Below are 16,881 nucleotides of genomic sequence, written 5' to 3' on the forward strand. Positions count from 1 at the left end.
GGAAGTAGGTTTAAGTTTCAGTCGGTTTAAAAGTTTAAACGTGTGGAGTGGGTCAAGAGAAGAGTTTATAGGCGTGGGGAAGCAAGGAGGGTCTTTACACGCACAGTAATACACTAATTGTGTGTGTGTGTGTGTGTGTGTGTGTGTGTGTGTGTGTGTGTGTGTGTGTGTGTGTGTGTGTGTGTGTGTGTGTGTGTGTGTGTGTGTGTGTGTGTTGCTGGTAGGACCAGTTACAAGCCTGTCAGCTTCAGACCAGATACACTCACAAAACACAGGGAGGCATTTCTTCAGCGCACCGAATGTAACCCATGGAGAGCCGAGGCCAGTAGCCGGGCATTATGCAAATGTGCCACGCTCGACTGGCAACAAGACTGTGTGAGTGTGTGTTTGTGTGTGTGTATGTTTTTTGTGTGTGTGTGTGTATGTGTTTCAGTGTGTGTTTTTCTGTGTGTGTGTGTTTTTCTGTGTTTGTTTTTCTGTGTGCGTGTGTTTTTCTATGTGTGTATGTTTTTCTGTGTGTGTGTTTTTCTGTGTATGTGTGTGTGTGTTTCTGTGTGCGTGTGTTTTTCTGTGTGTGTGTTTTCTGTGTATGTGTTTTTCTGTGTGTGTGTGTGGTTTTTTTAAAGCTTTTTATTTATTGTTTTTCACAGAACAAAAAAGAACACAACAAAACATTGGAAATGATAAAAAGGAAAAACGTAAATAAAATAGAAAAGAGCTGTGTGTGTGTGTGTGTCCATCGCATGGATTCACACTTCACCCATGACTGTCGTGGTGCCAGTGGCCTTTTGTCCGCTTTAATTGAATCAACTCCTCAGAAGCCGACCTTGTTCCTTGTTGCAGGAGAGAACGATGGAGACGTCACAGCCGTCACCTCGGCACGGGGGCTTTGGGCAGCCGGGCAGCCGGGCATCGGGCAGCCCGGCTTCTCTTTCACTACATTGAAAGACTTGTCACTTTTGGGTCATTTTTTGTCACGTTTTAGCCCCCTCGGGGAACATCCTCTCATGTAGCTCAGCGAAAATTCAGACAGGAAGACATTGGGTACAGCTGGTTCATTCACAAGTCTTGCAGCGATTACTCCATTAGCTGATTGGGGGCGGGCCCGATGAATGAACCAACCATTTAGAGCCAGCCCAGTTGGATAAGCCTATCACAGAGTCGTTGGTAACACTTTAAAGTTCTGTTCTCTGCTGCTGTCAGTTGTCGTTTCAGCTCGCGTCAGTTCGTCCCTCCGCCACCCCAGGCTCCTCCAATTGGCGTTGCGGCAACGCGTCTTCGACACCACCACCAGTGTCTGGACTCCATGGGGGGATTCTGCCTGCGCAGATATCAGCATCTCTAGTCCCTGGTTTATCCTACTTCAGGATGGAGTCCAATCGCCAAAAAGACTTTGCACTATTGCAATATTCTATTGTAATAAATGATTGTTAAACTCTAAATACCCGTCTCTCCTGATTGAAATGCTTCCATGTAACAATTCTTAATACAGGCCGAAGAAAAAGAGGTTGTCAATCAGCTTTTTTACCATAGGCCATGTGGTCCTACATGAACACAAAATGTTTCGCCAAAGTCGGAGAAGTTTTGGTTATTCCACACATAATATGCCCATGAATTTTCGACGATACATATTTATATATATAGTACAAATATAATTATATAAATTCATAAAATTGTATATAATTATATAAATATATATACAGGACTGTCTCAGAAAATTAGAATATTGTGATGAAGTTCTTTATTTTCTGTAATGCAATAAATAAATAAAAATGTCATGCATTCTGGATTCATTACAAATCAACTGAAATATTGCAAGCCTTTTATTCTGATTTATTGCTGATTATGGCTTACAGTTTAAGAAAACTCAAATATCCTATCTCTAAATATTAGAATATCATGAAAAAGTATACTAGTAGGGTATTAAACAAATCACTTGAATTGTCTAATTAACTCGAAACACCTGCAAGGGTTTCCTGAGCCTTGACAAACACTCAGCTGTTATAAATCTTTTTTTTTACTTGGTCTGAGGAAATATTAAAATTTTATGAGATAGGATTTTAGTTTTCTTAAGCTGTAAACCATAATCAGCAATATTAAAAGAATAAAAGGCTTGCAATATTTCAGTTGATTTGTAATGAATCCAGAATGCATGACATTTTTGTTTTTTTAATTGCATTACAGAAAATAAAGAACTTTATCACAATATTCTAATTTTCTGAGACAGTCCTGTATATATATAAATTGATATAAATATATATTTATTTATTTAATTTTATATAATTATACACATATATATATGTAATTATATTTATATATATTTATATTAATATATATAATTACATATATATATTATAAATATAATTATATATATATCATTTATATATATATATATTATATAATTATATATTTATATATTTAATATTTATAGGCTACTATGTGGGGACATTTAAAAGTTGTCACAGCAGATACTGAAATTTTAATTTGAGACATGACCTTTCAAAATACATATATATATATATATATATATATATATATATCACAGGATTGAGCTCCATTCATTCGTTTTTAAGTTGGCTGTGCGGTTGGGAAAAGACAAGGTCGCAATTCAGCAGCATTTATATCAAAGCGTAGCGACAGTTGGTGGGTGGGCTGTTTTACATTGCCACTGGAAACACGTCTTGGTGAAAATGTACAGAGAGATAGAGACTAATGCGACGCACATATATTGAAATAAAGAAGACAAGAACCACAGGACAGAATACATAATTTAACATACATTTACATCTATATTTAAGTCCGCGGGTATTATTTGAGCGAGTTTAAAAAAAGGTTGGGCGAAATTCAATGGCGATGTCTCCATCTGCTGGTTAAAAAAACACTTATTAAAAATCATACTGTAGTCAGGAACCACTTTGAAGAGCTTGTTTTAACAACTGGCTTCAGATAAAGACAGAACTCGGCCATTGTTGTGACTGTAGAGCCACCGCTTGAAAGATGTTGGTTATCTTCCTTCTTCTTTCATGTCTGCTTGTCCTCAGTCAAAATGGCCGACACCAGCCAAGACATCAAGCCAACCACGTGACACGTTGTTTCCCCCCCCAGCAGATAAAAGAGTCGTCGTGCTTGGCCATTCTCTGAGCGAATGGGAAGCAAACCAGTTTCTAACATCTTGATTTTTTTCGGATTACTTTATGGTGCTTCGTCTTGCTTGTTATTTGACCTCAAAAGGGCATTAGCAAATAACTGGAGCCTCTAATTTGAGCCTATACCATATATCAGAAATGTTGGATTTACTGTTTTTGGACACTTTAATAGGGATGGGTATCATTTGGTTTTTTTTCCGATATAAATTTCCATTATAACCATGTTTAAGCTAGCTCGTAGCTCGTGCTAGCTACAAGCTACGAGCAACGGTAACTAAACCGATACTTAAAAAAAAAAAAAGAAGCACAAAACGACGATTGAAAACGATGACATTTCATGTCTCTTCGGCCATATTCCCTGTAAAAGCTGTTTTCGTGTTCGCACTAACAAAAAGCGGATATCAGACTGTCGCGCTCGTAGCTTGTAGCTAGCGCGAGCTACGAGCTAGCTTAAACATGGTTATAATGGCTAATTTATTATTTGTTGGCCTACTATTGGTTTTCAGGGTTTTTTTTGGGGGGGGGGGGGAGGGTTCAGTAACAAAATTCTACGTTTGCTTGAATTCATTCGCCCTGGATTGATTTAAAGGGGACCCGTCATGAAAAACTCACGATTTCGGGGCACATTTTGGGTTATCTGGAGCGGCATTCAGCTTTATGAGGGCTGCCTCGAACAGAAAACTTGGGAGCCATGTCAATTTTGGCTCGACATGCAGGCTCATTGGAATATACCATATTATTCTCAACCGGGCTTTTTCGGGTGGCATAAAGTGGATTTAAGATTCCATAACCCCCCCACGCCTACCAACGCGTCGCATGAATGGGCGAAACACCTTTTCCAAAAAAAAAGGGAGGAAAATCAATCAATCAATCCTTTGGAAAATGTCTGGAAGTCACATTAAGTGGTCGTACGTGTGATGGAAAGTAACCTTTCCAAAGTCTCTTAGAGACAACAAGCTCATTGTCAAAAAACACTTCAATTTCTTGAAGTATTTATTAAACAGGATTGGAAATAACCATTTTAAAATGCTATGATTTTTCCAGGTTTTCCATGACCGTAAGAACCCTCTACTTACTTACTATTAAACAAATATGGACTTTTTAATGACAGCATTACGTGTGAGTGGTGTGAATGAGGGTCTGGGCCTCTGTATGGTGTCCTGTGAATACCAAATTTAAGAATGCAGACGGCAGGTGGTAAAGACGTGGCTACAGTGGGGGCTTATGGGTAATATGAGATGCGAGTCAATCTCCCAAAATGACTAAAGAGATCTCAGGAACGTGCGACAATAGTGAAAGTGCAGACAAAGGAATGATATGTGTTGCAGTCGACGGAGCTGCCGACTGATAATGAAGCCTAACAGCTCGCTGGCTTTCATCTCGAAGCGTTTTAAGGCGAGCACTTAACTACAACTGTTGAATTATCGTTATCTGTGGTGAGGAGCCCCAACCGTTCAGAGACGAGCAGTAAAACACTCTCAACCCTGGAATTAAACACAGTTTAAACAATGCAAATATTGTGTCTAATTAAAGGGTCGTGTGGCATAAATGCCTCGGAATGAATACCCCGAAGGAAACATTAGCCTCAAAGCCGAGTTGCTGCACGGCTATAAACAGACACTGACAACACAATACCCCAAAAAAGAAAAAGGCGTAGAGGTATTCCGGCTAGTCGCGTCACAAAGGCTCGCCAAAAGCAGACGGGCACGCCAGCAGGCAAAGCAGTGGCAGATTATGTTCTCAGGATGTCTGCAATAGTACTAATGTGAAAGCAAAATGAAGTGGGGCTTCGAGGGTAAAACCCCTCAGTTGGAGGTAATCCAATATGCTATTGTTACAGTCCGGGAAAGTCCATAAAACCTCAGAGACGAGGTCGGTTTCTGCCCGATACCCCGTCGGTGCTTCATTCAATATCTCGTGGGAGTGTTTACATCGAGGCCGCTACGTACAGTTGACGCGGTCCCACGCACTACGTTACAGAATAAAAACAATGCGACACAAGAGCTACACTGAAGAGCCAGCCTGGTATATTTTTTTGCCGATATATCAGTTTTTGGTATGCGTGTAGGCAGATGAGTAACAAGGAATGACATCGTTTGTCCACCAAAACGCGGTGACAACTACTATAAAATGTCCCCACATAGTAGCTTATAAATATAAAATGATATCTATAGCCTACTATGTGGGGACATTTACAGTATATGTATATTCTGTATATATATATAAATGCCGCTGAATTGCGACCTCGTCTTTAGCCAAACGAACAGCCAACTTAAAAACGAATGAATGGATCTCAATTGTGTGATATAATATATATATATATATATATATATATATATACACACATTTTTAAAGAAAGTCATGTCTCAAATTGAAATTTCAGGATCTGCTGTGACAACTTTAAAATGTCCCCACATAGTAGCCTATAAATATAAAATTATATATATATATTTATATAAATATATATATTTATATAATTATATATAAATATAATTTATACAATTATATAAATATATATGTAATTATATAATTATATTTATATATAATATATATAAATAAAAAATATATAATTATATACATTATATCATTTTATATATATTTTCTCTAAATATATATAATTAAATATTTATATATATATAGTATGTTAATATAATTATATCATTACATATATATAATGATATAAATATATATAATTATATTTATATACTATATATATATATAAATATAATATATATATACATATATGTATATCGTCGAAAATTCATGGCATATAAATAAATAAATATATAAATAAATGACTGATGATTATATACATTACAGTCTGTCGGTCTCTACAGCAGCAGGTACAGGACCCTTTTTCTCTTTTTTTAGGTCAAAGCTTTTGATTCATCGATGCCGTCGAGACGCGAGGAGCATTTCAACAAATACAATAACAAAATATAAAAGCATTCCTAAAGCGGCGGTGGTCCCGCCCACAGACTTACAGCACAGCCTGATTGACGAATGCAACCAGAGAGACGGCGCCGTAAATAAAGAACTGCCAAACCCACGTGTACGACACCCACGTGTGGCACGCCGGGGACGCTCGTGTAGGATTTCAGGCGCGTGCAACACATGCGCAGCATCGGGTCCAAGAGTGTGATTTAATTAAAGATTCCTTTGCCTGACGCCTCGGACGGGACACGTACACACGCACGCACACACACACGTACACACACACGTAAACACGGATCAGGACGGGGATTTCTTTATGGAGGCCTATCGAGTTTCCAATAATAATAATTTGCGTGGCAAAGAACAATCACCTGTTGTATTGACTTTGAGACATACAACAATAGACTTTAAGAGTTATGTTCCTCCGTAAAACTATTCATAAATAAGGACATTAATGTGTTCACGATGCCATATGTTAAGTATTGCGCAATCCAGTGAACGCTGTATTTTCTACTCTTCTGTGACGGTGAGTATTCTATAGACGTTGTGGTTACTATTCATACTGTCCTTCACGCCCCCCCCCCCACACACACACACACACATTCCAGTGCGAATACCTATGAAAATTCCTAAGAGTGCAAACCTATCCTTTCAAAAAAGGCAACGAGGGCGAACGAGCAACGGCGACCATTGGTGCAAAATAGAGAGAGAGAGAGAGAGAGACAAACACTCTTTCTTCCTGTGTGTATTCAGAGTAAATGCAGCATGTCGAAAGGGACGATTCATTACGTCCGCAAAAACATTCCCCCGATGATGAAAACATGATCGGTGGCGACCCCCCCCCCCCGCCCCCCGACCGAACTTTTGCCCCACCGTCACAGTAATTACCCTCGGAGCCCTGTGGCATGACAAAAAAAAGACCCCCGGGAAAAAAAGAAGAAGAAAAAAGACGCATTTTGGTGATGTGACCTGGGGGAGAGCCGAGCTCCCTCCAAGACTCTGGGAAGTGGTGTGAACGGCTACAAAGACCCCCGGAGCGACACTTTGAGAGACTTTGCCAAGAGCAAAATGCCACATCGGCTTGCCAAGTGTTAGGGAGAAGACAAGAACCCCCCCCCCCACACACACAAACACACACACACACACCACCACCACCCCCCACGTAGGGAAATGTCAACAAAACTGCAGCATAAAAGCCACATTCACTGGACGACACAAAAGCCACAAGAGGCCGGATGGGAAGTGGCTAAACGGGGTGTATTATGTTGCAGCGATGCCACGAGGTCTGAGAAGTGAGGCCTCCGCTTCGCATCCCAAGAAAAAGGGGGCACACAACCGTGACTCTGTTGGTGTGTGTGTGTGTGGGGGGGGGGGGAATACAGTTGCCCCTGTGCCTTAATCCGTCATTCTACCCACTGTGCGTCGCCAAGTGAATTAAAGACACTTTGAGAAGCCCTTTGTGTCCCATTATCTTCTCGTTCCGCGGGGCTTTATGGGACCACGTTACGCATCGCTAGGTCCGTAATGTCTTAAAAAGGCCGTTGTGAAAAAGACATGTCCGCTCATCGGATTCACACGTTGCTTCTTCACCACGAGGAAGAGGAGGCGCTGACTTCCACAATGGATTAAAAAAAAGGCTCCGATTATGAGAGGATTGCATGCTCGCCGTCGTCTCAGGAAGCTGTAATCCATCTATCTATAAATCCATCTCACACGACATTTGATATTTTCGAGGATTGAACAAAAACAAATCTCACTTTCTAGTCACAGGGTTCATACACATGTTGACCAATGGATTATTTCCAGGACTTTAAACCAAACTTCCATGAGCAAAAATGTGTGAAATCTCGGTGTAAATATAAAGTGAACAATGTTGTATTTAAACTAACAATGAGAATTCCAAAGCCGTGTAAATTAATTTAAGAATGTAACAAATTTCCATGATTTTTTCAAAACTTTAGGATTTTTCTTTCGGAATTATTTTTCCAGGCCTGGAAGTAACCATTTTTAATTCCAGGACTTTTCCAGGTTTTCCATGACTGTGCGAACCCTGTATTCATTTGTATGTGGCATTAGATTTGAATGTTTGGTTTTTGGTCAATGTGTACATTATTGCCCCCCCCCCCTCTTTCCTCGGCTGTGAGACTCCTCGACTCACTGGTGTGATGCACAGCTGCATATCGAGACTTCACGACACTCCCAATCCGGCCTGAACCCCACCCCCCCTTTTCCTCTACACACACAGTAGACCAGGGGTCAGGAACCTTTTTGACTGGGGGAGCCATAAAAGCCAAATATTTCTAAATATATTTCATTGAGAGCCATATAGTATTTTTAACGTATAATAAATTAAATATGTCTTGCGACTGCTGGTGCTGCATGATGCTACGGGGGGGGGGGTGCAGGTGACTTTTTCTTTGCTCCGACCCCGATGTGCGCACACGCCGGCATCGGAGCTCTGCTGTGCGTGAGACGGCGAGTGGAGAAGTGTTAACGCGACACGTAGAGACAGAGTGACATGCTGCTGTGTAGATACGATCAATAACAGACGGCTGTTTAGTTTAAGAAGAGAACAAAGACGGGCTCTTTAAGAAAAGGGACCTTAAATTACTTCTGCTGTAATCTGGCGCGATAGAGAAGATTACAGGGTGGCGGGCGGAGATTTTTTTTTTTTTTTTACAAAAAATTGTCTGGGAGCCATATGCCGTCACCGGAAGAGCCATATATGGCTCGCGAGCCACAGGTTCCTGACCCCTGCAGTAGACAGTAGGACAGGCAGATTTATTCTTCAAATGTTTTTATTTGATCATCATATATTACTTTTTTGGAGATAGATTTTGAATGTACAGACCTTCCATCACATTAGGAGTTATTGTGTCCAGAGTTTTATGAATGATAACACATTTTAAATGAATGATTACAAATGAAAAAATATATCCTTAAAGAAATGGAGGCAGGTTCCCAAAACTGTCAATGTTTCTTAAATTAATTATTTCATTTTAGTTTCTTTTAACATTTCTTGTTCCGTGTTTTTTGTTTGTAACTATGTGTTTCTAATATTTGTTTGTTTGTAACTACGTGTTTCCTATGTTGCTGCCTGTCGTGTCCAGGTCACCCTCAAAAAAGAGATGTTTAATCTCAATGGGATTCACCTTGTAAAGGTTTCATAATAAAACGTTTTACATGACTTGTGAATAGGGGACATTTCCATGGAGGGTTTACCTCCGCATACAAAACACACAAAAGAGAAGGGAGGCCTAAAAAATGTGCGCACGTGTGTTGATTCAGCAGAGAGAAAATGTTAAGCCGAAATACCTGAGAGCGTCACTGCATTAAGGTGCATTATGTTTTTACCTGCCGTCTGAATTTTTCCTTTTCCTTTTACATAAATGAAGATATTCCCCACCTTAATTCGGTGCATACAAGCTGTCAACAATGCAGTGAAGTGTCTCTACCCGGACCCCCTACTCGATATGTGTCCACCCCACCAATGAAACCTGCAATCTTCTGCTTTTTAGCATATTATCCAATTCAAGGAAAAGTTTGTACGGAGGAGAGAAAAAGTGTGCTATAATAATATTTGCTGGTTCAACCAGCTGGGATCAGCATGTGGGAGCGGTTGACCACATCAAGACAGACGCAGTGTGTCTTTGATATCTTCTCTTATTATCTGGTTCCTTTACAGAACTCAGTCAAGTGAAATCCACTGAGCGTATTCATGCGAAGAATGGCGCTATACAAAAAAAGAAGCTTCCTACCTTGTTAAATTCCTGTGTGCTTGGACATCAAAAAAAACTAAATAGGTAAAATGAGAGGGGGGTTTACCCTCGCCGAGGCCTCGCGGCACTCACCCGGGGTCAAGCGCACACTGGGCACCTTTCCACCAGAGGAACACACAGAGAGGGTCTTGTTCTGTGGGCCCACGTGCGGACCGGTGCCGGCGGGTCGGACTGAAATGAAATGATAGGCCTCCCCCGGAGCCACGGCACACAGAGGGCTCACTGTTTCCTCCTCGCCGTTAAAGCACCCCGCTGGAATGCAATATTGGGGGCGGCAGGTAACTTTCAGCTCGCCGCATACCTTTTATCGAAAATCTTCAAATCCCGGGGAAAGCCCCCCCATCCCCCCTCCCCCCGCCTGACACTTTGGTGGGAATTCAGGGAACGGGGGCAGCGAGAGAAAGCTGGACTTGACAGGCATCGAGCTGAAATGAGGATTAGTTTCTTAAGGAGGGGGATAGTTGGCGGAGTTTCTTATGGTGAGAGTCTGAACTGCCGGCTACTTGGATCCCAGTGAGGGCTGGCATGTGCAATCATGAAGCATGATTGAACTTGTGTGTACAGCTTTATATATATATATATATATATATATATATATATATATATACTCTACCGTTCAAAAGTTTGGGGTCACCCAGAAAGTGTTGTGTCTTCCATATTTATCAAATGAATATAAAATACAGTCAAGACATTGACAAGGTTAGAAATAATGATTTTTATTGTAAATATTAATGTTGTTCTTCAAACTTGTGTCTCAAAGGAAGGCCAGTTTTATAGCTTCTCTCACCAGCATGACTGTTTTCAGCTGCGCTCACATTAAAGGGTTTTTACCCCTCCGTTAGTCTTCTAAGGCGATAACACAATGTACCATTAGAACTCTGGAGATGGACCTCTATACACCTCTGTATTGAGATCCATTTTATTTATTTTAATTTTAAAAAGCATTCGAACCGACCAAATTATAGGGTGAATTTGAAAAAAAGGCAAGAATTCCCATTGAACTATAATCTGAACATTTCTTATGATTGTTTCACTCTTGCTGACCAGCTACTTTATGTCACATCAGCTGTTCTGATCAGTTTTATATCGGGGTGGGGGGGCTAGCAAAAGATTTTGGAACTCGGTCATACGGAAAAGAATTGAACTAAAACGAGGAACTGAACGCGGCTATAGCCGAGTATCATTCTCTCCATTCTCAGGCTCGACAGTCCAATGCATCATCCTCCCTTCACACCGTCCTCCTCGGGTTTGTGTCTGTCGGCCCATGTGCTGCCGTTATATAACAAACCTCCGAGATGCGAAACACAACAAAGCACACATTCTTTCTGAAGCGTATTGAAGACTCCCCTCCCCTGCCCCTCCCATCACTCCCCTCCCTCATCTGGTTCAAAGTCTTGGCTGTGTACTTTGGTTTAACATGAGGGTTTTACTTTCTGGACGATTGTTATCGCTCTTCAAAAAGCTCCTCGCCTCCCCGGCCTCTCCGGGCCAAGTCTCTTCTTCTTCTTCTTCTTCTTCTGCGACACAAACCACAACCACACGTATAAAAGGAGCAAATTACGACCGGAAGCATTTTCTCTGCACCAAAACACACCTCCGTTGCGATCATCAGCATGAAGAAAAGAAAATGGTGTGCAAAGAAACCCTTTTGAAACATTCATTTCCCGAGTCGGCATATCTGGGAAAAGTGTGTTTTGTGTTACTTCCCAACAGCACAGGAGCTATACTGGTTTACATAAAGTCTGGGTATGCAGGGATCTAGAACAGTGATCCAGGTATGCAGTTCATATTGTATTTCTGAAAAGATTTGGAAATAGCTCAGATAAGAAAAAATTGTTGGAAAAAAAGGATACACCGACATATTTGTATTTAGGATACGGATACACTGCCAAATAGGATATTATAACCGCTGTTTATGTTACGCCTCAATAGCTAATGGACGGACGCTCCCTGGACGGAGACTTAGGCCACGTTTACACATAGCTGGGTATTTACAGAAACGAAGATTTCTGCCCCTCCGTTTTCAAAAATAACGTCGTACACACAAGGTCGTTTTCATAAAAGTTTCTGTTTATATGGACCCGCATAAATACGCCCCCGGGCGCCGTCATAACTATGCCAAACCTGTAGTCGGCAGTGTAACGAGAAGGATAAAGACATGCAAACCAATCAGAATTCTCAAGACTCGAGACATCCGAGGAGTATCCTCATGTCAAGGAGGAAATAACTCGGGCGCACCTGACAATGAAAATAAAGGCAGTCGACACTGGACGTAGGAGCCAGTGTTGCCAGGTCCGCGGTTTTCCCGCGGAATTAGGCTACTTTTGAAGTGTTGCCGCGGGTTGAATTTGTTGTCCGCTGGTTCGGGTAGACCTATTTTGCATGCAAATTACATGAATATCTTTAAATAAAAATCCATATTTTAAATGAAATAATTTATTTATACACAAATCCTACCAAACTGACTCCAGATCAGCGTGTACACACATGGACATTGGACACGTCCACATACACACACTTTAAAAGCAGTGTATATGGTTTGGCACGGGCATATTTTGAGTTCTGATATTGGGCTGGTACACACAGACCTGGCAACCCTGGTAGGAGCGGCCAAACTAACTGTAAACATCGGACGCTCACATGACGTGAAGCATTTTTAGTCGCATACTGTGACGTTTGACAACCTAAAACTCCGTTTGACCTAGTTCACACGCAAACACAAAAACGGAGATTTCAGAAATCTCCACTTTGGCCGGAGTTTTTAGAAATGATCGTTTTCCGTGATAAAACCTCAGTTTTTGTGTAAATGAAACGCCAAAACGCATGAAAATATATGCGTTTTCCCATTGTGTAAACGGGGCCTGAATGACGTCATGACAGCAGCAGGTGGAGAGCAACGAGCTGCATTTGGCATTAGAGCATTGTTTTTCTAAAGTAACATACCGTAACATACCGTAACATAGCGTATTGTACCGTAACATATGGTAACATACCGTAACATAACGTATCGTACCGTAACATATCGTAACATACCGTAACATAACGTATCGTACCGTAACATACCGTAACATAACGTATCGTACCGTAACATATCGTAACATACCGTAACATATCGTATCGTACCGTAACGTATCGTACCGTAACATATTGTATCGTACCGTAACGTATCGTAACATACCGTAACATAACGTATCGTACCGTAACATATTGTATCATACCAAAACATATCGTAACGTACCGTATCATTTAACATATCTTAATATATTAGGGCTGCAACTAACGATTATTTTGATAATCGATTAATCTGTTGATTATTTTATCGATTAATCGATTAATCGGATAAAATAAAATAAATGTAATTTTCAACCCTTTATTCAAAACAGGGTTCGTACGGTCATGGAAAACCTGGAAAAGTCGTGGAATTTTTAAATGGCTATGAGCAGGCCTAGAAAAGTAATTGAAAAAAATAAAATCCCAAAATATTTGGAAAAGTAATGCAAATGTGTTTTATTCAAATGTTAATTTATATGGAATATATACGGTATGCTTTGGAATTCTCAATGTTAGTTTAAATAGTACATCTTCTCACTTGTTCATGTATACACAGAGTTTTCACAAAATGTTTAATCATGGAAATGTGGTTTAAAGTCCTGGAAAGGTCCTGGAGATCCACTGTGTGTATGAATGAACCCGTCACAAACAGACGGACAGCTTTACTCTCCTGAGTTGGCTATTTATGGGTTAAACGCATCATACGTGTCGGTGAGGGGGCGTGGCTTATCTCTGTTGCCTTTCTACGTGGAAAAATATTTTCCGCTATCCGCCACGGAATAAATAACCACGTTTTCTACGTTATACTCTTGTGGAAATGCCACACACGTCGTGACATGTAGCGCCCTGGTGTCTGGGTCCTCTCTCTAGAGCCAGTGAGTGGTTTGTCCCTTCTGGGCTACAGTAGAAACATGGTGGAGTAAACATGATGGCATAAACATGGCAGTGTAAACATGGCGGCGTAAGGATGGCGCCGTAAACACGGCCGACTCGGTGAAGAGGACCTGCTCCCCGGTGTAGATATGAAGGGCTCGTTCTCACGGTTCTCAGGTTTATACACTGATGAAAACATAATTATGAATATCATATTCCAGTTCTGTTAATAGTTATACACACTCGCCCTTTAATACAGCCAGACTCGCATCCTATGACTATCTGAATGGGGAAAAGAAAGAAGTCCTGAATCCTTTAGGATCAAATAACTCACAAACTGACTCACCTATACCTGGGGCTCATTATAGCCACAATTTGGCATTGTGACATCATGGCGGCACAGATCACATGGCTTATTGTCAAAATGGGGATTTTTCTTTCCATTGTGAGAGGAGTTGAGGAGGTGGGTGAAGTGTGTTTATCTACATGCAATGCTTGGAGGACATTATTTTAAATGTGTGAAAAATGAACGGGTGTAGATTCATGTAAATCGGGTCAGGGGGTTGATGGTTCAATCCCCGCCCTAGTCGATGTGTACATGAGCAAGACACTTTACGTAATGTAACGTAGTCCAGAAGTTAGGTAGCAAAACTAGGGTAATTGTCCGAGTCGTCAGGTACACACCGTTAGCGTTCTTTGCGCTGTTGCCATTGTTTGCACCGTAAGCGGCTAGCAGCCGTCGCCATGTTGAGAGCCGTGTGGAGGCAATAGACGAGCTTTGAATCTAGCAGCTTCAAGACTGGAGGTAGGTTGAAATTTAGGTCGGATTAAAAGTTTAAATGTGTGGAGTGGGTCAAAAGAAGAGTTTATAGGCGTAGGGAAGCAAGGAGGATCCTAGTCGATGTGCCCTTGAGCAAGACACTTAACCCTGAAATGCTCCCTGTAGCTGTGTCCACGGTGTATGAATGCAACGTGTAAAGTGTCTTTAAATACCTTAAAAAGCGCTATATAAATTACATTTAATGGAAAAAAAATGATTAACTAGAATGGGCACTCGGTAGAGCGCATACCTTCGCATATCACAAGATTGGGCATTGAATTATGAACATGTTGGCATTAGTTGAATGCCAATTGGATAAAAATTGACTGCGCTTTGGTAAAAAGAAGATGTTGACCTTTCCATGACCTTGACCTTGACCTTTGACCCGATTGATCCCAAAATCTAATCGAATGGCCCCCGGATAATAAGCAATCATCCCACCAAATTTCATGCGATTCAAAAAGATTTTTACCTTTTCATGACCTTGACCTTGACCCGATTGATCCCAAAATCTAATCAAATGGTCCCCGGATAATAACCAATCATCCCACCAAATTTCATGCGATTCGGTTTAAAACTTTTTTGGTTTTGCGAATAACACGCATACAAATAAATAAATAAATAAATACACGGCGATCAAAACATAACCTTCCGCATTTTCAATGCGAAGGTAATAAAGCAACCCTGACCGGTCTGCAGTGAGAAGCGAGGGTCAGAGGTCAGACAGAGAGAATCAGTGCAGGTCACTGACCACATTCCACAGGCCTGAGCCAAGAGCCTCTCCCCAGAGCACCACTATGTTCAACTGACTGGACCAACTGAACGCCACAGACACGCCCACAGACACGCCCACAGACGGGTCGCCGACGACAACCCTGAGGCGTGACTGAACTTGGGACTTGTCAGCACCACTCTTGGCCGTCATCACAGCGGCCGGTCTTGAGTGAGGGAGGTCACTGCAGGTATGTGAGCTCCACTAGAGCTGCAGGACCACCTGGACCGACGGGCGTGGACCACCTGGACCGACCGGTCCAATATGCAGACTCACGCCGTGCGCACGGGACTCAATGAACTCTTTATGTTTGTCAAGTTAAGACAAAAGGTCGAAACTTCTCATCTGAATCCAAGACTTGAAGAGAGTGCATTGGGTTATGAAGCATACATTGGATAACACACACACACACACACACACACACACACACACACACTCAAAGTCTGCACGATCGTTTGACGCCCACTCCTTGCCCACACTTGCCCTTTTCCGAAGTTCTTCTTACCTTCTTGGGGCTCCTCTTCTCCTTCACCTTTTTCTTCTTCTTCGTAGTCGTCTCCTCCTTCTCCTCCTCTTCTTCCTCATTTATGCAAATAGGCATTTGCAGCAAGTCCTCCTCACAGAAGATGAAGCTCACGGTGCATCCCATCCGAGCAAACCCAGAGCGCACACGTCTAAACCCATTCAAAACAACAGCAAGAACAAAAAACACCACACTCCTCTTCCTCCTCTTCTTCCTCCTCCAACACTCACTGCGACTTTGTTCAGCTCAAACAGGCGACGGACGCGCGCGCTCGGTCTCGCATGGCTGCGACGTCAGGCGAGCTTTTAAAAGGGGTGTTGTTGTTGTTGTTGTTGTTTTCAGAAGTTTCGAGGAGTTTTCCCGCGCTCGTTAACAGCCGCCACGCGACTGAGGTGAAGTGACTTCAAGTTCCCCTGCAGACAGTCAAACAGGTAGCCTGCAGCGCGCGCTCTGACCTCCCTCTCTCTCTCTCTCTCTCTCTCTCTCTCTCTCTCACCTCTATTCACATGGCTGTGTGTGATTGGCGGTTCAGGCTGTCACTCAAAACCAGAAGGTATCACCACGTGTGCAAACAGTCCTCGGGCCCCATGTGGGCTACAGTCTCGCAACTGATCCGCCAAACAACTGGCCTGAGATCAGTTCTTGCACACGGCGCAGAGTTCAGTGGCTCTTTATTTTTTTTACGCAGCTATGCTTCCCCCTGCTGGGCGAGAAGGGGAGTCATTTAATTAATTCAAGTTTTAAACATTTCATTTAGGATTGTTGAAGTAAATAAATAAATCCCAAATTTAAAATCGTATTTTTTTAAAGTATTATGAATAGAAAAGTAATGCCTAAGAAAAAAATGTTCTATATTATTGTATGACAAATATATAACGTGAACACTTATGCATTAAGCATTTTACTGTTGGAGCTATAGTTTGAAGTTAAACTACTATAGTTTCATCCAGTGGTTCCCAACATAGGGGCCCGGCCCTTTGGAT

General features: G+C 41.7%; 1 protein-coding gene across 6 annotated transcripts in view; it reads right to left on the minus strand.

The window, feature by feature from the left end:
• The window catches only part of tns1b (tensin 1b), a 177,684-nt gene extending 161,361 nt beyond the window's left edge, over positions 1-16,323 (minus strand). For all 6 annotated transcript variants that reach the window (XM_056436808.1, XM_056436722.1, XM_056436758.1 and 3 more), the window contains exon 1: positions 15,881-16,323. In XM_056436808.1, the coding sequence (XP_056292783.1) occupies positions 15,881-16,024 (144 nt within the window). In that variant the 5' untranslated portion in view covers positions 16,025-16,323. The remainder of the gene's footprint in view (positions 1-15,880) is intronic.
• Between the last annotated feature and the right edge of the window lie 558 nt (positions 16,324-16,881).

This window comes from Pseudoliparis swirei, chromosome 2 (assembly GCF_029220125.1).
Source record: "Pseudoliparis swirei isolate HS2019 ecotype Mariana Trench chromosome 2, NWPU_hadal_v1, whole genome shotgun sequence".
In the NCBI taxonomy this organism is placed as follows: Eukaryota; Metazoa; Chordata; class Actinopteri; order Perciformes; family Liparidae; genus Pseudoliparis; species Pseudoliparis swirei.